The sequence below is a fragment of the Solanum dulcamara genome, chromosome 5, assembly GCF_947179165.1.
Source record: "Solanum dulcamara chromosome 5, daSolDulc1.2, whole genome shotgun sequence".
Lineage (NCBI taxonomy): Eukaryota > Viridiplantae > Streptophyta > Magnoliopsida > Solanales > Solanaceae > Solanum > Solanum dulcamara.
In genome coordinates, this window is record NC_077241.1 from 77,719,876 (window position 1) to 77,743,725 (window position 23,850).

At 33.9% G+C, this 23,850-nt stretch overlaps 3 protein-coding genes across 8 annotated transcripts; 1 reads left to right on the top strand and 2 right to left on the bottom strand.

Moving 5' to 3' along the window:
* Positions 1 to 1,748: 1,748 nt before the first annotated feature.
* LOC129890054 (uncharacterized) lies at positions 1,749 to 6,301 on the top strand. 5 transcript variants are annotated; one of them, XM_055965561.1, is made up of 3 exons: positions 1,749 to 2,802; positions 2,996 to 4,744; positions 5,481 to 6,301. In XM_055965561.1, the coding sequence occupies exons 2-3, from the start codon at positions 3,023 to 3,025 to the stop codon at positions 5,811 to 5,813; spliced, it is 2,055 nt and encodes a 684-aa protein (XP_055821536.1). In that variant the 5' UTR covers positions 1,749 to 2,802; positions 2,996 to 3,022; the 3' UTR covers positions 5,814 to 6,301. The 5 variants fall into 5 exon arrangements, with proteins under 5 accessions (XP_055821536.1, XP_055821539.1, XP_055821540.1 ...); XM_055965564.1 differs by having other exon boundaries at positions 1,749 to 2,529; XM_055965565.1 differs by having other exon boundaries at positions 1,749 to 2,277.
* Positions 6,302 to 7,535: 1,234 nt separating this feature from the next.
* LOC129890055 (mitochondrial aspartate-glutamate transporter AGC1) lies at positions 7,536 to 15,936 on the bottom strand. 2 transcript variants are annotated; one of them, XM_055965568.1, is made up of 11 exons: positions 15,663 to 15,936; positions 14,368 to 14,449; positions 11,951 to 13,282; positions 11,711 to 11,829; positions 11,318 to 11,442; positions 9,422 to 9,521; positions 9,167 to 9,244; positions 8,838 to 8,921; positions 8,470 to 8,552; positions 7,947 to 8,136; positions 7,536 to 7,865 (listed from the first exon to the last, which is right to left on the bottom strand). In XM_055965568.1, the coding sequence occupies exons 3-10, from the start codon at positions 13,152 to 13,154 to the stop codon at positions 7,968 to 7,970; spliced, it is 1,962 nt and encodes a 653-aa protein (XP_055821543.1). In that variant the 5' UTR covers positions 13,155 to 13,282; positions 14,368 to 14,449; positions 15,663 to 15,936; the 3' UTR covers positions 7,536 to 7,865; positions 7,947 to 7,967. The 2 variants fall into 2 exon arrangements, with proteins under 2 accessions (XP_055821543.1, XP_055821542.1); XM_055965567.1 differs by having other exon boundaries at positions 7,536 to 8,136; positions 15,663 to 15,935.
* Positions 15,937 to 16,408: 472 nt separating this feature from the next.
* LOC129890056 (uncharacterized) lies at positions 16,409 to 20,951 on the bottom strand. The gene is made up of 9 exons (XM_055965569.1): positions 20,846 to 20,951; positions 20,305 to 20,632; positions 19,661 to 19,748; positions 19,425 to 19,510; positions 17,706 to 17,784; positions 17,546 to 17,605; positions 17,106 to 17,227; positions 16,912 to 16,983; positions 16,409 to 16,838 (listed from the first exon to the last, which is right to left on the bottom strand). Exons 2-9 carry the CDS (start codon positions 20,628 to 20,630, stop codon positions 16,736 to 16,738), a joined length of 936 nt encoding a protein of 311 aa, XP_055821544.1. The 5' UTR covers positions 20,631 to 20,632; positions 20,846 to 20,951; the 3' UTR covers positions 16,409 to 16,735.
* Between the last annotated feature and the right edge of the window lie 2,899 nt (positions 20,952 to 23,850).

Consider the following 23,850-nt stretch of genomic DNA (forward strand, 5'->3'; position numbering starts at 1 on the left):
AACAATAAAGATTTATATAGTCAACTCAATTTATTTGAGACTGAAGTGTAGTTTTTCCTGTTATTATAATATATATATATATATGATCTAGAAAGGATGCATTTAAGAAAATAACATAATAATATACACTACTAGTAAAACTCATGAGCAATTAAAGTTTACCCTATTTATACAACAATAAATGGTTCCATGTCTTAAAAGTATCCACCATAGTACTTCCTCAACCAAATCTTTACTTGCATTTGTCCCTTTCTCCATTAAAGTTTCACTACAATATGTCTATCCATTTTGTGGTTTGATAGTGAAATAAATGTATTGTTCAGAAAATAAATATCATTTTAATATTAATCATTAATACTGCAAATTTCTGATGTTATAATTTTAATACTAGTAATTATTAATTAGTACAATTTTCTGGTGTTATAATTTGATGCTCTTTTATAATTTTTTTTATAGGCATACAAATAATTCATTCCATTTTATTTATTTGGGTGAGAGAGAAGTTGTGAGTCACTTGAACAACATAGTTTTCCATTGGTTGATGCTCGAAATCACCTTCTTGATCGAACAATTTGAATGAAGAAAATCATAACACGTACTTTAAGATTGTATTCCCTTTCCAAATCAAAACTATATACTATAATTCACATATTCAGGCTAATACCTATTTATTTTTGGTACATAGACTGATTTTATCTGTTTGTATATGGTCAATGATATCTTATTACTCATTCCGTTTCAATTTCAATCTTAAACATGTTATGTGGAAAATTTAAATTAAATAATTTTTTTTAAAAATAAAATAAATAAATCGAAAGGAAAAAAATATATCTGTTAAATGTAACAACACAAATCTCAAATGGTGAATTTAACCATTTATGTTGTTTTATTGAGGGGTAAACCTGTCAAAATATCTTACGAGAATCAAGAGTCTTGATGTAATTTCCTTTTTGGAGGGATCTGAAATCTAGTACATTCAATTCACCATTAATAAAATAAGATTATTGTAAATTGGGAATCACCTTGATCATAAGAATCCTGTCCCATATTAAATTTTGAAAAAAATAATTATATTTAATTAGCCAAGAAAGAGCCAAAGAGAAAACAATATATGCTATTCCCAATAAAATAGCATAAAATATTATTAATCCTTGTGCAGTGATTCCTCCAATTAATAATTGGGCTGTCTCCCTCCTTTGTTTTACCAAGATTACCCCTAAATCAAGTTTGATTAGTCCTATCTTCAAGGTTAATTTTGGAAATTTGGCATCTTGAATGTGCCTAAAACAGTGACCTAAAAAGTAGACATTGAAAAAAGTGAAAGAAGGCAGCAAAGAAAGGCCACACATTACAAAGAAAAACCCCATACTAGAGGCGAGCTACTCTCCGTTTCAAAATAAATGTCATTTTATTAAAAAATTATCCTAAAATATATTATTTTAGAAATTTAAGATCAAGATTAGTACTTTTCCCGTTCAATTTTATTTGCTCAGTATTAACTTGATACATTTTTTAAAGAGTAATATTTTTACTATATCACTTTTTGAATATAATGAACTTTAATCCTTTGAAAAATGCATTAAAAATGACAATTAATTAATAATAAAGCTAAATTATTAATAAATAAAAATAAACAATGATTATAAAAAATAAAAATAATTTAATAAATTATATTTTTATTTATTATTTTTCTTAAGGGTATGAAATGAGCTAAAGTAAAGCTTATTGGGTAGTGAGGGAGTGGCACGTATAGAAACACAGCATGAAAGCATATGATGATGTGAGTCAAAGATTGCTTTTTTAGTGGACATATAGAGCAGCTTGGCAGCTCTTTTGTCTTTCTTCTTCCCTCATATGTGTGAGAGAGAGTTTTACTTGAGAGTACTCTACATTTGTTACCCCACTACCCCTTTTCTTCTCAGTCCCTATCCCTACAAGGCATGCTCTTTTTTTTTTTTTTGGTCATTAACTCATTATATGGTGTAACTTTTGGTGGGTTGGTGCTAATTGCTGTGTTATTCTTTTACCCATGTGCTTTTCTTGATTCTGGGAGAAATTTTTAAGTACCAATTTTTAGTCAGAAACTGAATACTCTTTAAGCAATGTGAGGTTGGTTTTGGTATCTTCTCTTTTACCCTTTTGGAGAATATCTAAATGTGAAATGTGCTTTCTTGGATGAGACTTTGAGCTTAAGAGATTAACAGTAAATGATTGCTTCCGCTAGGAGTTTGTTGGGTTTTTCTTTTGCTTCACTTCTCTGAAATCAAGTGGGGTATGGTAATGGACTGTTTCAAGATTTGTTTTACAATAAATTGTACATTTTTCATTAGGGGGATTCATAGTTAACTGGGGATTGTGGGATTTCTTTGTTTTGTTATATTTGTTTTAGTTAATTGGACCAAAGTTTGCACCTTTGAGGTTTTTTTGTTCTAAACGATGGAATTTATCATTAGTGTCCCTTTGAATTTGTGCATTTGTTAGGCATTTTAGCCTTTGCTCAGCCTTCTTGTTTTCAATTTGAATACATGGGTATGCCCTTTCTGTTTTGATTTTTGTTGTATATCTTCAGTTTTGCAAACATGGAAGCATTTTGGTTTCTTGGTCTAGATTCTTTCTCTTAGATCTAGTTGTTTGCTGTATTCCTGAACTTTTGTTATGTTGAAGGCATGTTTGGGTTCTTGGAGTCTAAAAATCCAATCTTTGGATATTTTCAATTGGTTTGGTTCATAGAAATGTTGCCCTATAAGATTTTAGTCCTACAACAACATACTCATTGTAATTCCACAAGTGGTGTCTGGGAAGGTGAGATGTACGCAAACCTTACACCTTCCTTTGTAGGGTAGAGAGACTGTTACCATATAAGATTTTAGTCCTATAAATTATAAAATCTATGTGATTAATTGTATCTGTCTGATGTTTGTTTTGAATTGTAATGCATTGTGCTCAGTAGCTTGTGGATTTTACTGTGAATGACCTGTTATGTTGTCCTTGATAGATTGCAGATCAATTGATATGACTAGACATGGAGTTGGAATTCGACAAGTATTGTGTAGTAGATGGAAGTCCTACAACTGTGCTTCCATCTCCACGACACCGTCTAAAAGGTGAAAGTAGAAAAAGCAAAGGAAATTCCAAATGCAGCAAAGAAGTATTGTCTGTAGATGGTGACTTCACTGAGATAAGCTTTCATCGTTATCGTAGTGTGTCCTGTAAAGATGCTCCATCAAGGAAATCACATTTGGGAGGAAATGATATACTAAAGAGGGGCTCTGTCTATCAAAGTTCTAAAGACGTTAGAGGCATCAAGAAAACTGATGCTGTTGAGGAAAGAAGAAAAATTGAGTTCTCTAGGGGCAATGCCTCTGCATTCTCATTTGGCATTGTTGATGTTTTGTGTGGTTCAGATGAGGATAATTCTCTTGTAGATAAACAGAGATCCTCTTTCAAACTTATTCCCGAGAGAGATGAACCATCAGATAGCTCTCTAGGAAGTTCTTTAAATTCTGATCATAGAGAAAACAGAAGGACTCAAATTCCAATAATACAGTCAGCTCAGGATTCAAACATCATGCCTCAATCCGTTGCTGATCGTCTATGTGAAGTTAACAGACAAACGGAGAGGGATCCATCTGTGTCTTTATCCAAATCACTCTCTGCAAAGATAGCACTACCACATTCGCCTGCTCGGTCAGAAAGTGATAGCTCCAGGACTAGCAGCCAAAAATCCCGTTTCAGCCCTATAAGAAAGATGTTTGATCCATTTGGTAAATCAAAGTCTCTGAAAAGTCCATTGAGTTATACTTTCGAACCTGGCACGGATATTAAGCATGAGCTTATTAGCGCCAGTAGAGGCAGAACAGTTCATAAATCTCTATTGCATGATTTCTCAAGCATAGCAGAGCCATTGGAATGTAATTCAAATGTGCAGAGTTTACCGGCTCACTTACACGGCTTGCTCAGGCTGGATAAGAAAAGTGGATTGCCCTTTTTTGAGTTCTCAGTAAAGTCACCTGAAGATAGTTTTGTCGCGAAGTCATGGAAAGTTGAGAATACCTTGAATTGGGTGTACACATTTCATTCCATTCACGACAAAAGGAAGAGAAATGCTACTGGTGGATGGGGATCAAAATATGGCATTATAGAACCGTTGTTGGTTGGGCGGATGCAAGTTTCCTGTTATTTATGTACAGACATTAAAAACGCTGGAAATTGTGACAACTCAATGGTGACAGAGTTTGTCTTGTATGATACTCCCCATTCAAGAAAAAGAGTTTCTTTTCAAGAAAGTTGTTCTTCCCCTGATGTCACTATTGCACCCAAGGCCTCAGTTGAAAAGTCATCTGGAGCTAATTGTGAAACCTTAGAGGTTGAAATTGCAGCCATTGCTATAGAGATACCATTTGAAAAGAGAGAGAGTTTAAAATTCAGGAGTGGGGATGCAAAGGCTGATCAGCCCCTTCCAAACTTACTGGATCTCTCTGTGGTTGAACAAAGAATTGGACATTCTGATTGTGTAAGCCCCGCCAAGGTGAACGTTGTGATCCCTTCTGGACACCATGGTCTTCCAACAACTGAAAGTCCCGGTCCTTCCCCCTTGTTGGATAGATGGAGAATGGGTGGAGGTTGTGACTGTGGCGGCTGGGACATGGCATGCCCGCTTCACATATTTGGCAATCCAAATATTCGTATTGATGAGAACCGTACTCTGGTCGAGCGGCAGCAGCCACTGGAACTCTTCATCCAGGTAATATTCGTACTGTTGCCTAAACATATGTCTTCTTGTAGGCATTTACATTGAAGAAAATTTTTTAGACCTTCAGCAATCTTGGTAGACATAATTAGTTGTGTAACTTGACCATTTTTGTGAAAGGTTATGTTCTAAGAAGTGGGAAGTAACTGCATATAATAGTTAGAGCTCAATTTTCTCATCTTTAGTAACAATGATAACTTATCACAACTATTTCATCATTCACTAGTGTTGAAGTTTAGTTCATCATCAATTTCTCATGTTAATAGATTCATATATGATACTACCTCCATTTCAATTTGATTGTCTGGTTTTGACTTGACACGGAGTTTAAGAAAGTAAAAAAACTTTTGAATCTTATAGTCTTAAACTAAAGATACGTAGAATGTACAAATGCTGTTTGATCTTGTAGTTTTGAACATGTCATGTGGAAAGTTGGAATTAATGAGTTGCTATAAAAAGAAATGTGTTTTCTTTTTGAAACATACTAAAAAGGAAAGTAAGACGAGCAAAGCAATGTTAATTATTCTCGTAAACTTGTTTTAAGAAACCGAATCATTGTTTTTTCAAGGTATACAAGCCAACCGATGTTAACTTTGAGAATAATATAAGGATGATCTATCTTACTCCTGGACGGGAGAGATGATAGCCAACTGTATCTGCTCGATTAGTACTGATAATGCTTTGTCCCAAAACTGCTTTTTCCTTATTCATGGTTTCAAACTGTATACAGGGAAGAAAAAATAAAGCTCCAGCATTGACCATGACGCTTAAGGAGGACGGACAGTATTCAGTTGATTTCCATGCTCAGTTATCTGCATTACAAGCATTCTCTATTTGTGTCTCAATTTTGCATTCTATGGAAACCTCGATTGCCGTGGGACAAGAGAACAATGTAGAATCTTTGCAATCCAACATGTTGAGGGTGTTTGTTCCGGATGAAAACATTAAAGGTTTGATTAATGCAGTTAGAGAGGAAAAGAAACAGAATGTACACAAGAAAGTGGTGCAAATAGTCCCATCTTTTGTGCTCAATCCACCATTCTCTCCAATTGGTAGAGTATAGTCTTGAATGACTCACTCAACAGGCGTATATCAAGTTCCATACAAAACCTTGTTGCTTTGTGAACTCGAGATCATCCGGATGCAACTTTTTTGTGCATGAGAGGAACCAAGATGATGAATGGTGCACACAAGGCAGTATCCGCGAGCTTGTCAAAATCTGATTTTCAGCTTGATGATCCATGTATTTTTTTCTTCTGGAATAGGGTCAAAATGTTAGAGATGCCACCATACTGTTTATATTGTTAGTTGATAGGGAGGGCATAGGAAATCTCAATTCAATTTTTTCAACTATAGAAAATTTCAGATATAAGCATTAGCCTACTTGTAATTTATTTATAATGGCCACAAGTTGCTGAAGGAAAGAAAGTCATAAGGGAAATTTTGAACACTCTTTGTAGTATGAGTTAGTATAATACTTTTGTTTGAGTTTTTTTTTATGCAAGTATACTATTTGTGGGAAATAAATAGCTCTTGGGCCATTTAATGCAATTGCAGCATCTGTGAGAATAGTTTGGTGTAAATCACAATTCGCAATTTTTGTTTGGACTTCAGACAACAACATACCAGGGCTATCCCACAAGTGAGGTTTGGGAGGGTGGTGTGTATGCAACATTACCACCTTAGCCTATCTTGTGAAAAAGACCCTGAGTCAAGTAAAGCATCTCGGTTTGGACTTCAGGCAGTTGTATATTTTTCTTTTCTAATCAAAAGTTTTTAGCTTTTCATGAAATGCACATGATGGCCAGTATGAAACAAAATAATTGATTTTCTTGAAAAAGGACTTTCTTTGTCTCTCTGTTGTTGGGAAGGAAAACATAATCCTTACAGTTTTTTTTCCAAGACTTTTGGGTGTGGACAAGTATTCATTTAGACTTGTATAAAATTGAATAAGTAGACACACTAATTAAAAGACACGTTTATGTATTATGAGTTATGACATTTGACTTGAAAAAGCAATCGGCCAATGGCCTTCGATTATGATCCACAAGTAGAGTATACAAAGTGGGAAAATTGTTTCGATAGACCTTCGGATGACCTCGCGTATATGAAATTCAAATGAGAAAAACCAAACCTAGAACTTCGGGTGACCTCCTACATAAGAAATTTAAATGAGAAAAAAATATAAGTTCCCAATAGACCTGCGGGTGACCTCTCGTAAAAGAAATTTAAATGAAAAAAGCAAACTAGAAAATACGTCATTGCTGGGATCAAACGCGGGTCACCCGCGTGACAGGCAAAAATACTTACCACTATACTACAACGACCTTGTTGGGAAGAATTGTCAACTGCAAGTATGTGTTTCTTAACACAATTTCTTTAAATTATCAATGCTAAAGCACTTTCATTTGAATGTGTGTAAAATATTTATGCAAAAATGGAAAAAAATGGTTTTGATTTACACTTTACTTTCTTTTTTTCCTCTTGTTGGGAAGTCCTTGGTTTACTTGATAAATTCCATAGGCTTCTATTGCCTTTGTTGAGCCGAGTTTCTATTGGAGACAATGTCTCTACTTCTCAAAGTAGGGCTAAAATCTGCGTACACTTTATTCTTTTCAAACTTCATTTGTGAAATTAAACTGGGTATGATGTTGTTTCTATCGTCATTATTAGAAAAGCATTTGTTAATTGCACGTTTTATCAAAGTTTATGTAATCAACAAGGAAAGAAGAGACATTTCTTTAAAAAAATTACAAACTCCATTTATGAGATTACACAATTACACTGGGTATGATGTTGTTTCTATCGTCATTGTTGGAAAAGTATTTGTTAATTGCACTTTTTATCAATGTTTATGGTAACCAACAAGGAAAGAAGAGATATTTCTTTTAAAAAATTACATTATTGCAAACTCACCTAAGTCAATCAATTAATCAACTAAACCTCAATTCCAGATAAGATGGGGCACCTATATTAATGTTAATATCAAATTTACAATCATACTACAAATCTATCCTCTCCAATTTGCCCTCTCATTTTCAAACACTTCAAGAAAATGACCAAGAAATCCCCGAGGGCTAGCTGAACACAGCTCAAAACTCGATGGATAATCGACCTGCATGTTTCTATTAACACTTAGTTTCCTTCATCATCTGTTTGGTGCTCCAGCGCAAATATTGCTGCAAAGATACACTACCTTGAACTGATGTTTCCTTTGTTAGCTTTGTGAAGGCAACGTCACGCGATCATCTTCCTTGTGTTCATATGGAACCGTTTCTGTTTTAGTCTGCGGGGTATCCAAAGAAAATACCCTCTTGAAGGATTCATAAGATGCAAAGAAAAGTGCTCCCTGGGTCATATACATGATCAATCTAGGACTCAAGCCCCTGCCATGAAATCAAGGTTCATTATTACTAGAACATATAAAATGGCTAGCGTAAACAGTGTATGACAATAAATGGTATGCTTTTAGAACACTCTTGGTATACATTCGGCATGACTTGGTGATAGCACAGACAATAAAGTTACCAATACAGTCAGTCTGGTAGGATATGCGCCGCATCCAACACACTAAATTGCTAGAGTATGTGGCATCATTAAAAATTTATTATGGGGTGGGATGGGTGAGCGTATCAAATATTTGATATAAGATTGATAATTAAGTATTACCAGAAGGTATCATTCAATTAAATTACTTCAATATGCTATCCAAACATTACCTGTAGAGACCCTTCAAACCTTCACGTTTTGCAATTTCTTGAAGTGTGCTGAATACACCAAACTGAGTCGTAGATCCAGGAATCTGCACGACCAAGACTTCCTTAGGAACTTTACAAATCAGTCTCTCATATAGTGTAAAGGGGAAGATGTAAAGTACAGAAGCTGAAGCTTTCTAAAGGCACTCATACCGGTCTAAAATCAGTGTCTCAAATAGCAAACAATTAAATAGAAAAAAGGGATGTGAAACACAGCAACTGAACACTTTCAGAAGGCTTTAAATTAATCACAGCTTCAAGTAAACTATATGACATACTGACATCTAGCATAATTAGAGTGAACAAGAAAGGGAACATATTGGATGAATAACCTGTATCTGTAATCTTGTCTTGACAACATCGAAGGGAGTTGTGAATAGTGCAGCAGTAGAGCCAGCTAATCCTCCACAGGCAAGCTGGAAGGAGGAGTAAGCAACTGAGAAAAATCTTATTGTTTTGTACCAGACAATGAAACCAAGAACATTAAGGTTTCATTGCCTCAACTACAAACTTCAACGACTAAAACGACAGCCTTGACCATCAATTCTTAAAGCCAAGAGTAAAAGTGAGAATGTAAGTGCCAGAAAATTATCTATCACGAGCTTGATAATGGCAAAGATGGAGAGTAGACAAAGGACTACTCATTAGTAAGAAAACTAACCGTCATTAGTGTGTCATTTTGGTTGCGCAGTTGAACTGATGACAACCTCAACTCCTTCAATCTTTCATATGTATAGAACTGCCAGTCAATAAAGTACTTCTAAGAAACAGAATATGATTGTACAATAAAAGAGCAATTGAAGGCTAAAAAGAATTATGTCAAACTTGGATAAAAGAGAATATAAAGCAATCAACTTCCTACTCCCGGATTCTCTCCAAAAGCGCACAGAGACAGATTGCTAAAGTCAAAACTTACCTTAATGATTGAGTGTGGAATATTCCTCCAGAGTACAGCTTTCCATCCAGCATATAGCGAAGGCAAACCACCACTTCTTATAATCATAATTAAGGCATTCCTGCGGATGCAAAAATGAGAAAGCAAGATGTTGTCAGTAGGTAATAATAGCCCTCCCCTCCTTAGTGTACTGAGTTAAAGTAGCAAATGACTATAACAAAACTACAGGATTAAAGCAGACCACATAATCATGGTAGGCAAGAAACATGAGTTCTTAGCTACATTTCGCCTTATTTTACTACATTATAATTGTGTTTGAGCTATAATGTTAATGCTTTGTGCTTATTACGTGTGTTTTGGTTGTAGGACTTGTTTATGAGCTTTTGAGCAATTTTGGAGCTAAGATAGATGTCTTGGTACTTTGAAGTCTGAGTAGAGGTCCAAGAGAATTCAAACGGAATCATGTTCGAGGATCGAGATGCATGCGAAAGAATAAGTAGATGACAACACTAGAAAATGGCTTGGTGCGCCGTACCTGCCTAGTGTGCTGCTCCAAGAAATTCAGAGGCCTGGAAAAATGACCTGCCGTGACGCGCCACGCGTAGAGGGCCATGTCGCGTCAGGCATTTTGTTGCCAGATTTAATTCAAGTCATCTTTCAAAGGGTACTTTGGTCTGCGATCTTTTGTACATGGTATAAATACTCCAAAAATGCAAGTAATAGGGGTATGGACGTTGGGAAGTCAGAGTAAGTGGCTAAGGGTTGAAGACAACAGATTTCAATACTTACATCATCATTTCGGTTCAATACGGCAGTTTGGATTGATAGCTGGTTGTAATGAGCTCTAGTTTTCTTTCTTCTTTGACTATATGCTAGTTTAATTTTGGAGTAGTTCCTTGTAGGGTTTGTGATACATAGGGTGTTTTAGGTTTAATTCACGGATTCGGCTTGCTTAAATTGTTAGATTTTGTTAATGGAGTTTGAACGATATGCATAATTATTCCTTATTTAGTTTAATCAAAAGAGAAGCTTTATACTGACAATCTATGCTACTAGATTATAATTTGTATAACAATTCTTTTCAGTAATTGAAAGAGCTTCTTGAGTCGTTCTTCAAATTAATATAGGAAAATATTCGCGAGAAGTTTTCCTTTTATAAATCAATTGGCTTATTCTGGCAAATGTTCTTCAGCATTTAATTAGTTAAGTCTGAAGATATTAAGTTCATTCAAAAGACATATCCTAATATAGTGGACATGCTAGTCAGTCATTGAATTTGCAAAAAGCAACGAAAACTCAGATAAGAACCTGAAAACAAGTTGATCCTGATTATTTCTTTTGTACTTGTCTAGTCATTAGCCCTTCCTTCTCCTATCAATTGCTATTTCATAATTCCCAAGTCCATTTAAATCAACACTAGTTAAAAGTACATTTGTTACTCATGGTGTAATACCACATCAATCTACAGTTACTATTTTCCTGAATAATACTTGGTAAAGTTCTTTTGAGGCATTAATTGTACCAATCCCTGTGGAGACGATAATTATTCTATACTATATCTGACCAGAGAAGAGCTTGAAAATAACGTGTAATTTGCGCTCGTCACATAAAGAAGAAGCATTTATCTTAAGATATCGATAACTCTATTAAGGCAAATCCAATTTTAGACGATTTTCTTCAATTCTATCCAGGACAGACCTTAAGGAACATATGAGTATAATATATATTTTAAAAGAACATGAGTTGCAGAGCATGACATACTTAGGCAACAGATGCATATTTAAATGTGGACAGGAAGCACTCAAGGCTACGAGCATTCTTATATCATTAAACTGTGGTAAACAGAATCAGACAGATCCAAAAGGTGGTGGAATCAGATAGCGGGTTGACTAACGTATCTCAGGAACATAACTTTACCAGCAGTTTTTATAGTGGGAGCCCACTTGCATCTGTTGCTTTATGCGCTCACTAGGGGTGAAAATGAATGAAGTGGCAATGCTTGCACAACCCCCTGCCAAGCAGTGTGCAAAAGAGTGATATTCCTGTGTAATAAAAATGTGCAACAGTTAGGAATACACCAATTTCCTTGTAAAAAGAAGCATACTAATGGAAAATATATCTATGGTAACCACAGCACATAGACCAGTTTCTCCTTTACTAATTTATAGAAATTCAAATAACTTGGCAAGCCTAACAGTCTCTTTTCATTTTTTTTCCAATTCCATTCTCGGCTTGCTTGGGTGGTGCGGACAGCAATTTGAGGGGAAGTTTAACACAAAAGGGAAAAAAAGAAGACGACAAAACATTCACCTTAGGAAAAAGAGGAAGCAAGGCCCCTTTCACTGATTCGTATGTAAAGGTGTAAAGTGCAGATATTGGTGCAGACGAAGCAAGATTGGTAGAAATTCCCCGATAAAGTGCTGTTACTCCTGAGATAAGTTAACGAACAATTTCAAAGGTCAAAACATAGGCTCTAAGAAAGAGAAGCATCTCATTGCATGCAACGAATTATCATTTTGAAAAATGATGTGCAGCTTCAAATAAATATACCTCTTTCGGAAATAAATGATTTGCCTATATAATAAAGTGGCTTCTGATCATTGGGACATGACTGAATAACAGTCTTGATTGTGTCAACTGGATGAAGACAAAGGCTGACAAAAATTCCAGCCATCGCTCCTGCAAAAGCATGCTCTTGTTTTGCAAGTGCATAACGAGGCTTTTCCTTTTCCACAGAGATCTGTACTTCAGAACTGAACTCTTCCTCCAGTTCTACTTTTTCATTGATGGTAGAATCATATATGTGATCCTTAGCATTAATTTTGTCATCTACACTAGCAGAACAAGTTGGAGGGACAGAGTACTCTTGGAAGAATGACTCATTTTCAGAACATGGAATCTCCAGCGTGGTTGACTTTTTGTCATGAAAAACCTCATTATAGTGCCTTAGAGATGAAGTGCCGGTTGACACCCTGTCGATCTCATCATGCTTTGCGGTCTGGCTTAATAATGAACCAGCTGGTTCTTCCCTGTCAGTCTGGCAATCATTTACTCTATCCACAACTGACCAGCAACTTAAAGGACTGTTTGTCGTGTCTTCTATGGTACATTCTCTGCTTTCATGGCGTCCAATACTAGCACAATTTAATTGATGCTTAAATTTCAGTAAGGATGCTTCATGCATCCAACCATACACAGTCTGTAAATAATTGGCGAAATCTTTTGCTTTCCGAGTTTCTGGATGCATGGTAGATCTGTCATGGAGGAGACTCTGCAGAGGAGAACTTCCTAAAAGAGGACCAAAGAATGAGACTTTCTGGTTCGCTGTGAGTCGTTCCACATTTGTAAGCAGCAGAGGAGAAGAATCTGTATCATTATCCACATTGACAGTTATTGAGTGATCGTGAGTTGAAAAACAAACACCAGAAATTTTATCTGTGGTGGAGTAACCAAATATGCTGTTTTCTTGGTGATCGGTGTTATTGCATCTAGAACTTGCTTTAGATAGGATTCTTGCAAGAGGGCGAGCTGCAGAATCCCATATACTTCCAACTGCCGATATGAGCTCACTTGTGCTCATCATCTCAGAAGATTCAGAGTCTGAATTTTTCGGGTTCTCCTTATTTCCATAAGAAGTAGTGGCATTACTTTCTCGGTCAAAATCAGAGAATTCAAACAGTGCTCCCTCAAGTAGATTACGCCTGTATCTAATTGAAGGTTTGTCACTTTGGCGTGGTTCACTTCCCCCGGCCATTTTATCACAATGATTTAAAGTGTTCTTCAATACATAAAATGCTACAAGATTGCCAACTGCAATGTGGATACAACAACAACAACAATAACAACCCAGTGAAATCCCACAACGTGGGGTCTGGGGGCCAACTGCAATGTGGATGTAACCGCATTATTATGATGTGAAAAGAACTAAGTTATTTGCTCACAAACATCATTGAAACTAAAACGTAAACGAAACAAATCGGTGCAAAAAGTAACAAAACCATGTAAACCATCCAGGAAGTTCATTTAAGCGTTGGTGTAAATTAGTCTTTATGCATGTTCCAGCCTAAGATGTTTTTCACCCGATTATACTAGATACTATAGTTTAAGGATTGGAATCATAAACTGAACATAATGAAATTGGAATACCAATTGCTTAGTAGCTATGAAGTGTGTTTGATGTTATGTATTACATATTGCAGAAGATCAGTTCATCACAATAAATGCACATCAAAGCTCTAAAATAATAAGAAAAAGTTGCTAGTAGTATATAAGCACAGTAAATTCCAAAGGAAAAAAGAACTCGTTTTACACAGAATTTCCAAATGTAAAACTTAGCTTATTAGGAGAACAATAAAGAGAGAAGGATTTAAAAGTGTTTCAAGTGATTCAAATACTCTTACGATCCTGGCATTCTATAGCTCTATGACAGCACAAACAACAACAACAACAACAACAAGCCCAGTATAGTGCCACCATGTGAGGTCTGGGGAGGGTAGAGTGTACGCAGACCTAACCCCACCTTGAAAGGTAGGGCGGCTGTTTACGAAAGACCCTCGGTTTAAGAGAGAAGAACAAGAGAGGAGAAACAAGGAAAACAAGACATAGGTCAGTAGAGCCAAAAATATCGAAAACAATATAAAAATATGAGAAATGAGAGCGAGAATGTCAGGGTAGGAAAGACCAGAAAGAAAGGAGCATTAACTACTATAGATAAATAGGATACCCAAAGTAAACTGAACCAACAAATATAAGCAGTAATCAAATGCAGAAATCAAATGTTAATAAACAAATGAGCAAAACTACGACTACTATGGAGAAAAGATAAGCCACCTAGCCCACTATCTTAGTCTGAGTCCTCCACAGCCTCCTATGACAGCACAAAGCTAATAGATAAACGATACAGCATTCTTAACCAAATTCTTTTAAAAAAAAACTTGTAGAACAGAAAGCAAAGGATGTACCGTTACCTTTTAAAGCTTCCTTCCTCTTACTAGTCCCAAGCACACTAGTTCCATTGGACACAGCCAATCAAGAAGTAACAAATTACCCCTGACAGTAAAGTCAATTACAAATTTCAAAATCAAGTTTTACAGAAAGAAGAAAAAAACTAAAACCCTCTAAAAACTATATAGAATGAAATTGCCCATCCTGAAACTATACTTGTCAAGCTACAAAAACATCCCTAAGAACTAAAAAGTCAAACCTTTTTTTTTATAACCGCCGCGTCCGGGGAAGCTTGTTCAAAACTAAACAGTCAATGTTTTACAAAAATCAACTTTAAAATGTCCACTTCAATATTTATCTTGCTTTCTCTCAGTTCATCGACAACAAACTAGGAGTAGTACACATAAAAATACAAATATACTTGTCAAAATACAACAAGTCATAAAAATCAACACTCTTTTCCTTGAACCAACTTGAAATTGCCATTCTTGATTTGTCTTTATGACCCACAATCAACAACAAAGACTTGAATGATTCTTACTTGGTCTCTATCAGTCTATCGGCAACCCCACTATCCGTAACAACAACAACAACAAACCCACTGTGATCCCACAAGTAAATACATATATATAAATACAAATATACTTCTCAAAACACAACAACATTCATAAAAATAAAAAAAATTCACTAAACCAACTTGAAATTGCCCATTCTTGAATTGTCTTAATTACTCACAATTAACAACAAAGACTTCAATGATTCTATCAGTTTATCAGCAACCCCACTATGAGAAATACATATATAAATACAAATATACTTCTCAAAATTCATAAAAATCAAAACTTTTTCCTTAAACCAACTTGAAACTGCCCATTCTTGAATTGTCTTAATGACCCACAATTAACAAGAAGGACTTCAAAGATTCAGCAACCCCACTATGAGAAATACCTATATAAATACAAATATACTTCTCAAAATACAACAATATTCATAAAAATCAAAACTTTTCCTTAAACCAACTTGAAATTGCCCATTCTTGAATTGTATTAATGACCCACAACTAACAACAAAGACTTCAATGATTATTTACTTGCTTGCTATCAGTTTATCAGCAACCCCACTATGAGAAATACATACATAAATACAAATATACTTCTCAAAATACAACATTCATAAAAATCAAAACTTTTTCATTAAACCAACTTGAAATTGACCATTCTTGAATTGTCTTAATGAACCACAATTAACAACAAAGACTTCAATGATTCTTGCTTTCTATCAGTTTATCAGCAACCCCACTATGAGCAATACTTGGTACCTGAATGAAATTGACTGTTTTGTAGCAGCTGAAAACAATGTGCCAAGAATGTTGTGAATCATTTTTCACCTGGGGTGACTCAGAGAGAAATTGGGTGGAAATTTCTCCCTGTGACAGCCCCAAGTTAGTAGGGTTTATAAAGAAATAGAGACAAAATTCAAAATTGGGATGCATCAGCTTCCATAGTCCTACAATTATGAAACCATGAGACGTTTCCAGAGTAGAGTGTCTTGTTTTTTTCTTATAAAGGGAATAATTTCATAGAAATTTCTTGTGCATTATAGGTTGTACCTCATGCGTTTTGTGTTTTTTATTTTAGGGTTTATCAAAAAAAATAAAAATAGTTAGTCATTTATATAGTATGTCATCACTGATTTTGGAGACGTGTATAGTTTCATCTATGAAGATATCAGCATTTATTTGAGTTTAGAAATTGGAAATTTGGAAATAGCTTTTTTTTTAAATATCATTTAAAAATATCATGATAGAAATTGGTTATCCTAATATTATTTCTTATTAACAGTTTAGTTTAGAAATTGTTTTGTTGGTCACCGTTTTTTTTATAAAAAAAAAATGAAATGGGTTTATATTTTAACTCATTTAATTAATGACATAGCCGTATCATTGTTCGCCACATGTACAAAGTGGTATGTCAAAATTGAATGTATTTTCCGTTAACAAATAATAACACAAATGAGCACTTTGTTGAACGTCAATGGCATAAATGAACCCAATCAGAAATGTCAATTATTAAACAACTTGTTAGAAATACAAGAAAGTGCTACATGTAATAATAATTACAAGATTATTCTGAAAACTATTACAAGATCCTACCATAAGCTCTACACATTAATCATTTCTTCTACCATACAAGCTCACTAGTCACTACTATCATAATTACAGTAACTAACACTCCTGATCAAAATTCATCGTATCCGTTGGTGATAATACTACAAAGCTTCATCTCTTTTCGATTTGAAAAACTTGGGTACTGCAGCCTGCAGGTGCATGATAAGACCATCCATGGCATGTTGTGCCAGCTGATTTTCGTTTTCGTTCCTTTTCCACCTCAGTCAAATTTCAAAGTATTTGTATCCGTCATCAGAGTTGGTCATTCCCTCTTCCCAATCACCCATCCGATGACCACCAAAAACAACTTGTTGAATGCCTATATATCTGTATAGTGAACTATAGATGTTAGCATCTAAGCTTCAGAAGATGTAAACCACTCATAAAATTGATTGCTTACTCCGAGCTCAGTACAGTCAAGCAATTGAGAAGAACGTCGATTGAGAAGAAATCAGCTGTGCCAAGATCCACCCTGTTATGCACATGACCAACTTGATATAAGCAAGTTTTGCCATACACGAGTAGCATTACAGAATTGTTACCGAAATATGTTTAATCGAAAAAGAAAAAAAAAGGGTACAAGGAAAGGCATACCAAACTCTTGACCAATTGTCCTGGAATTCAACATTACTTATGTCATGGAATGATGAAGGCATCACATTGAAACCTTTCTCTGCATCATAAAGAGGATCGAATTCCATTGATGAGCCCCCCAGCTGCATTCATTTAACACAAGCATGAACCTTTTTCCAATCACATCGAGGAACTTTCCATTCTTTGCAATAAGTAATTTAAGAAAAGAAAAAGGGAATAATTGAATGAAATGATCAAGAATTGAACGAACAACTTACTACAGTTACACAAAACCTGACCTGACACCATCTTGAAGGTACGAAAAATTTAAAAGGCAGATGATTGTAAGTACTCAACTTAATATTTGGTTACTTGCTGAAGCAGAATGATGGGAAGAACAACACTTAACAGCAGCAAAAAAAGAAAATTTAAATAAAATCTGTATTGAGCAGTGAATTCACCTGCAGATTAGATGAGTTAAATGCACCTAAACGGCCCATGACGTACCATGCCTGGATAACCTGTCATAGAAGCACAAGATATTTTGAGTTATCAAACCTAAACTGCTAAAAAGCGTGAAGTAATGTAATATGAGAACAGAGAAGAAAGCAGTAAACATACACTACCGAAAATGTTAACGTCTCGATCAGATGGTGAGCCATAGAGTTCAAACCATATGTATGAATCAAGAGGATTAAAACTGTCAATTCAAATTAGATGCAGTAAGTGATATGTATCTAAACAAAATAGCAAGGAATATTACAGTAATTTGCAAATTTTTTTCCTTTTTTATGATTACACGGTTAATCTGATAACTTCGCTCTTATCTGGTACAAGCAAGAAATTCTAAGCTCTAATTCTATAATTAGAACAATTATGCTCTCTTATAATCATCCACAAACCAAAAACTGTTATGGTTTTCTCTACCAGAATTTGGGACTGAAATAGATGCAGAAGTCATACAATAACATTAACCAGGGCGAAAATAACTATTCATATATATTAAAAAAAAAAGGTATACATATGGAATTTGTTGTGTTCAATATGAAGAACCTTTTTTCATGTTTTCCATGGTTAAGTTATTTTCAAGTGTTTGATTACAATAAACCAATTTATAGTAGGTAAAGGATTTTATTCTTTCGCATCCACAGGATGCAAATGAGTTACAAAAAATGGGATTAACTCCTATACAAAATTACGTATCTCCTGATAAAAGTTGAAGGAGCTAAGAAAATCCAAAAAAAAAAAGAAGAGAAAAGAATCAACAGTATTTACATTAGTTAGGTTACACCATCTCACCAAGCAAAAAGGTTCATCAAATATCTAGCTTTCAAATTGAGATAGAGAGTATTGGTTCAAGAGGTGATTTCTCTCCTTACAAGTGGTCCAAAAGATGCAAGTTGAATCATTAGCCAAGTGTTTCTCATGTATTTTCGCAACTCGTTATCTTTCCCAACCTTCAATGGCTTCTTTGAAACTGTTTGATTACCATAAACATTTTCCGTCAAATGGGGGAAACTGAGTTTCCTCATTTAAAACAGAAAATATTTTCCTGTACAAATACCTTAACTCTTACTCAATACAATTTGTTTCAATACTTAGACAATATTATCAATCATTTTGCAAAGAAATAACACTCAAAAAAATTTCATCAAATTTCCAAAGCAAGAACTACCCAACTGTCAAAGAAAGTATCAATCCATGATAGATATTTTCCACAAAATATGTTTCATCACCAACTAAAAAAGGGAAAACATTTTTTTTTTCATACTAAACATATATATTCTGCATGTTACCATTCAATTATAGCACTCCACTAAAATACTGGACGAGATATTGCATTGAAACAATAAAATATATAAAGATCTGCAAACCGCATGCAACTTACTGATAGCGAATAAATATATGATGCGTGAACAAAATAATATTTTACCAAGATTTTGAAGAACGTATTACCCCGTTCAACAAAGAAAAGTTTGACAAGAACCCTCGATTTTAAAACAAAATAACTCTGGAAAAGCTCCAGAGCTCAGCGACAAGTCTGACTACATAAGAAGCGAAATCCTGAAGATGATGAAGAAGAAGAAGAACAACGACCTGGACTAGTTATTCTTCCCCACTTTTCTGCTACAAATTTATTTACTTTAGTTAAACAGAACGAACGATTACTGCTCAATAGAAAAAATCACATTTTACCAAGGAACTTTAAAAACTTCACTTGAATATGTTTGAAGGAATTTGGTCACTGGATATTATTCATATATCTAGGAGATAGTGATAGAAAAAGCAAAATGGTGTAAGAAACAGAAGAGGCATCAAGTGTAGTCAGAATTTAATTACTCTCTAAAGCTGACTTTGAATGCAAGCACTGATCCTGTTTTAGACTTCTGAAAATTCCGGCCCTTTGTTCGAACCCTCTGTTCGACCTATCAAAATTGAGAAAAGGAAAAAAGCAGATTTCAATTGGAAGTCATAATTCAAAATCTAAAGTGAACTGAAATCAATAGAATGTGGAATATCTGCAAATGGATGTATGTCAAACCTAACTCAAAATTCCAAATAAAAATTACACCTACCTTTTTCCTCATAAGCTCTGGATTGCCAATGCTATCACCAAGCACAGCACGAAGCTCTGTATCATGTTTACAAGCATCTTCCAACACTCTGAAATAACATTTTTAACATAAGCAAGTCAAGGACATAGATGAAGTAAAAGAAGAGAAGATCAGTTCAATTTTGGCATGCTAATTGCAAAATGCTACATGGACTCTAGCTTGTGTGGGTTCTAACTACCAATCAACAACGGGTAAATCTATAGGACAGACACGCACACATTCTTCAAAAACAATGTATTTATCAAAATTCAAAGTATTCGACCTCGGAAGCATTCCTATGTGATTTTTCTTAGAGGTACTAAATGCTTACAAGTAAACGATTTGTGTGGGACTGTGTAATCACGAAAGTATCTAATACCATTTTAACACAACAAATACATATAACATCAAATAATGGGTTAATCTATAGGACATACACGCACAAACACTTCACAAGCAATGCGTTTATCAAAATTCAAAGTAAATTCTACCTCGGAAGCATTCCTATGTGATCAATTTTTCTTAGGGGTATTGAATAGTTACAGGTAAACGATTTGTGTGGGACAAAATGAATACATATAAACATACAATATAGCATCAAATAAAGAGAGTAGTTAGAGATAAACTTTGCCCAAGCTGGGTAATTGTGAAGACGTTCGTATTCCCGTTTCCTCTTCTCCTCCCTGACCTTCAACAACCTCCTTCCTCTCGCCGTGGTGCCTGACCCTTTGGTTGCTTTCCCACTGCTAATTTCAGCATAACCATCATTTCTTTCGCCAAAACCAGAACTTAAATCTCCAGAATTCGTAGACTTTGCAGCAGGAATGGTAGAAACAAGAGAAAGTTCTCTGTTACTCATTGGCATTACAAGAAACTGGGCAGCTAACAATGGACATGAAGAAACACAGGGATTCCATATGGGATTGAGAAATTGTTGATTTACAACAGACATATCTGCATAAAAATGGAACTGCATTAAGGGTTTTAGCATACCATAAACCCTACAAATTTGGGTTTTACACAGAATTCAGATAAACAAGTGAATTTGCCATATACCCAATTTCAAGAAAGTCCCAGAAAATTCAACACAGAACTAAATTCAAAAGAAAAAAAACTTCTTAAACTAAAAAATTCAACACAACTCAAAAAAAAACTAATCTTGACAACCTTTTCGAGTGTTCGCACTGGTTGAGATGAGTTTCTGTAGGAGATTTGCAGATAGGAACTCTGTTAAAATGATTTTAGACTGCTAAATTTAGGAAATAAAAATATATCTTAATATATTTCAAAATACACACGGTAGACAATAAAATTCGCATCAAAAAAAAAATAATCAAGATCATAAAATATCGCAATAATAATAATATTTTATTTTAAATATGAGTGTTATAATTTCAATGAATCCTCTTATTCATTTTTTTAAATATAAATTCAAAGGTATAAGCTTGATGACTTATATTTGAATTCAAGAATTTTGAGCTTATTTTTGAATTTGGTGCATTTAATCCACAAGCTCTTTCTGCTTCTTATTAAATTCTAGTGTGTTTTCTTCTAAAAGAGATATTATGGAATAAGGCAAAAATGTCAACATGTTTATGAAACACAATTATAATATTAAAAAAGTTACAATAAACTACTATATGTTGTTTTTATAACAAATTCCTCTCTCCCTCGTCTCTCCTCCCACTGCCCCTCTCTCTCCCTCTTGCCCTTGCCAATAATATAAATTGTATTCAATCAAATATAGGTGAGAGATTTGTATTTTATATCAATTGTATTCAAAAAATTATAGTTGTATTTTGTATCAACTATATTTGTATTACAACATTATTCATCCTCTTTGTCAAATGTTTTATGTATCAATTGTATCCAATCAAATATAAGTGAGAGATTTATATTTTATATTAATTGTTTTTGAAAAACTAAATTTGTATTCTATATTTTTGTATTCGTGATACAATGAATACAACGTGTATTCATCCTCTTTCCTCCCTTTTTTGATCTCGCTCGACGCTCTCCTCCTAATATGTATTCACTTTGATACAAATCAGTTTGTTTTTGTATTTTTTTCTCTGAAATTTATGAAAAAAAATACAAAAATACAAATGCGTAGCAAATTAAAGTATAAATAAAAAATTATAATTAGTAAAATTGTAATTAAGAAATCCTATTTAAACCCTAATATTTACTGTTTTTAAAATTTTCCTCTACTGATTATGAGAACCCCTATTAAAAAGAATTAACTCTGAGCCCAGGTTGATAACCAACTACATCTCCCATTTGATAGCTTTGATTATATTAAAAAGAATGTTAGTAATTATTATTTCCATTAAGCATTGCCATGAACATTATTAATCTGTATTTTTTTTTATCATGTCTTTAAGAATGGGTCATGGGTGCATTATTTTGGAGGATGTTACAAGTTACAACTATATTACGTGGAGAATTAATTAATTTCTCAATCCGGATCTTAATAAATTCATATGAATCTTTATTATTGTTTGTGTTTACCCGAACTTCCTCAATAAAAAATTATATTATGTATATAAAGTATTTTTTTAATTTTAGTGTGTATATATAGTCTTCGAATCCCCTAAACACAAGATTATATGTAGTTTTAGTGGTCTAAGGGTTCAAAATTCACCTTTAGGTTTTAAGTTCAAATCTCAAACACTAATTTTAAAATCCCCTTAATGAAAATCTTGAATTCGCCACTGGCCATAGCCTAGAACTAGGACATGTTCCTAGCTCACCCTCAAAGAAAACTAATGACATAACGTGTTATTTCTTAGTTTTTGCTTTTGGTTTCTCGTCTATTGTTTGGTATCCACTTTAAGTTCGACTAATTCAAATTTATGTCGAAAAAATTCAATTTAAAGAGTGAAGTATTCCCTATCAAAAACTTCATTTTCAAGACTCGAATCTAAAGTATTTGGTAAAAACTAGTGAATACTTATCGCCCACCACAATCTATTTTAGTAATTTAGTTATTAGTTGACTTCTTTCACCCAAGGGCCCTATGTTCTTTCAATATTTTAAGTTCCATACCTAGAATAAATTAAGGGTATTTTACTTAAATCTCATAGTGAAAAAACACAATTATAATTTATCCCAACTTTTTTGGTAATTACCCGAGTTTCCTCTTTTTTCCAGATTTCTGATACATACAAATGACGCTGATACATTGCGATTTGATACATAAGTCATTTTCATGATACATCACTAGTTGATACAAACCAAACATTGTAATATCAATAAAACTTATGAATCAGCTTATAACACCTAATATATCATGAACATAACAAAAATAGCAGTAAAACTTATGTTTTACTGATACATTTTGTGTTTGGTTTGTATTAACTAGCGATGTATCATGAAAATGACTTATGTATCAAATTGCGATGTATCAGCATCATTCTTATGTATCAGAAGAGGAATTTTTGAAATTTTTACAAATGGTAGGAAATAATTAAAAATATAGGAATATAAGGTGTGTAATTTGGTAATTTTTCCATTAATGAAATTATTGGCTTGTGAAGCATATGATAGATTTGTTTAAGTGCTTAACTAATGCAAATACATAATCAACTCTTCACATTTGATACTCAGAAATGTCATAAAGCCAACAATAAACTTTTTCTTGTTCATTCCCACTGAAAAGCATGAACTAATTAATAATTAATCAGAAAAAAAAAATCAACCAAAAATCTTTGACCAAATTTGTCTTCTCGAAGAATTTCCCTTTGTTTAATGATCATGAGAAGCATGAATAGATAGATAATTAATTAAAGTCGACAATTTGATGGCTTCACTTGTAAAAACGAGTTTAAGTTCTATACAATAACGGCATAAAACATATTAACGTAATTAACGTTAAAAATATATTTAAAAATAATTTATTATAATCCTTCTGATTTATGATCTACATTAATTATAATATATTTTCTTTTTCAATTTAGGATTCTTCTATAGAATATTTGTTTTCTTTTAAGTTTAGAATCTATATTAATTATAAAATTTCCTATTAGGCTAGAAACTATAAGGAAAATAGGCATTTCTTTTATTATGTTTAGAAATAATGCAATAAATAAGACAATGAGTTTTTCATTATTCCTTTTTTGGTTCTCTCTAATTTTTCTATTTTTCATAACAATCAGGTCACTCACAACATA

Coding starts and splice junctions, on each gene's coding strand:
- LOC129890054 (XM_055965561.1), top strand. CDS start 3,023: ATGGAGTTGGAATTCGACAAGTATTGTGTAGTAGATGGAAGTCCTACA. Junction 4,745..5,480: donor CACTGGAACTCTTCATCCAG/GTAATATTCGTA, acceptor AACTGTATACAG/GGAAGAAAAAATAAAGCTCC.
- LOC129890055 (XM_055965568.1), bottom strand. CDS start 13,154: ATGGCCGGGGGAAGTGAACCACGCCAAAGTGACAAACCTTCAATTAGA. Junction 9,522..11,317: donor TCCCACTATAAAAACTGCTG/GTAAAGTTATGT, acceptor TTGCATCCGCAG/GAATGCCTTAATTATGATTA. Junction 8,922..9,166: donor AAAATGACACACTAATGACG/GTTAGTTTTCTT, acceptor TCCTCCTTCCAG/CTTGCCTGTGGAGGATTAGC.
- LOC129890056 (XM_055965569.1), bottom strand. CDS start 20,630: ATGTCTGTTGTAAATCAACAATTTCTCAATCCCATATGGAATCCCTGT. Junction 19,749..20,304: donor AATTACCCAGCTTGGGCAAA/GTTTATCTCTAA, acceptor ATGTTATTTCAG/AGTGTTGGAAGATGCTTGTA. Junction 16,984..17,105: donor GACAATTGGTCAAGAGTTTG/GTATGCCTTTCC, acceptor TGTGCATAACAG/GGTGGATCTTGGCACAGCTG.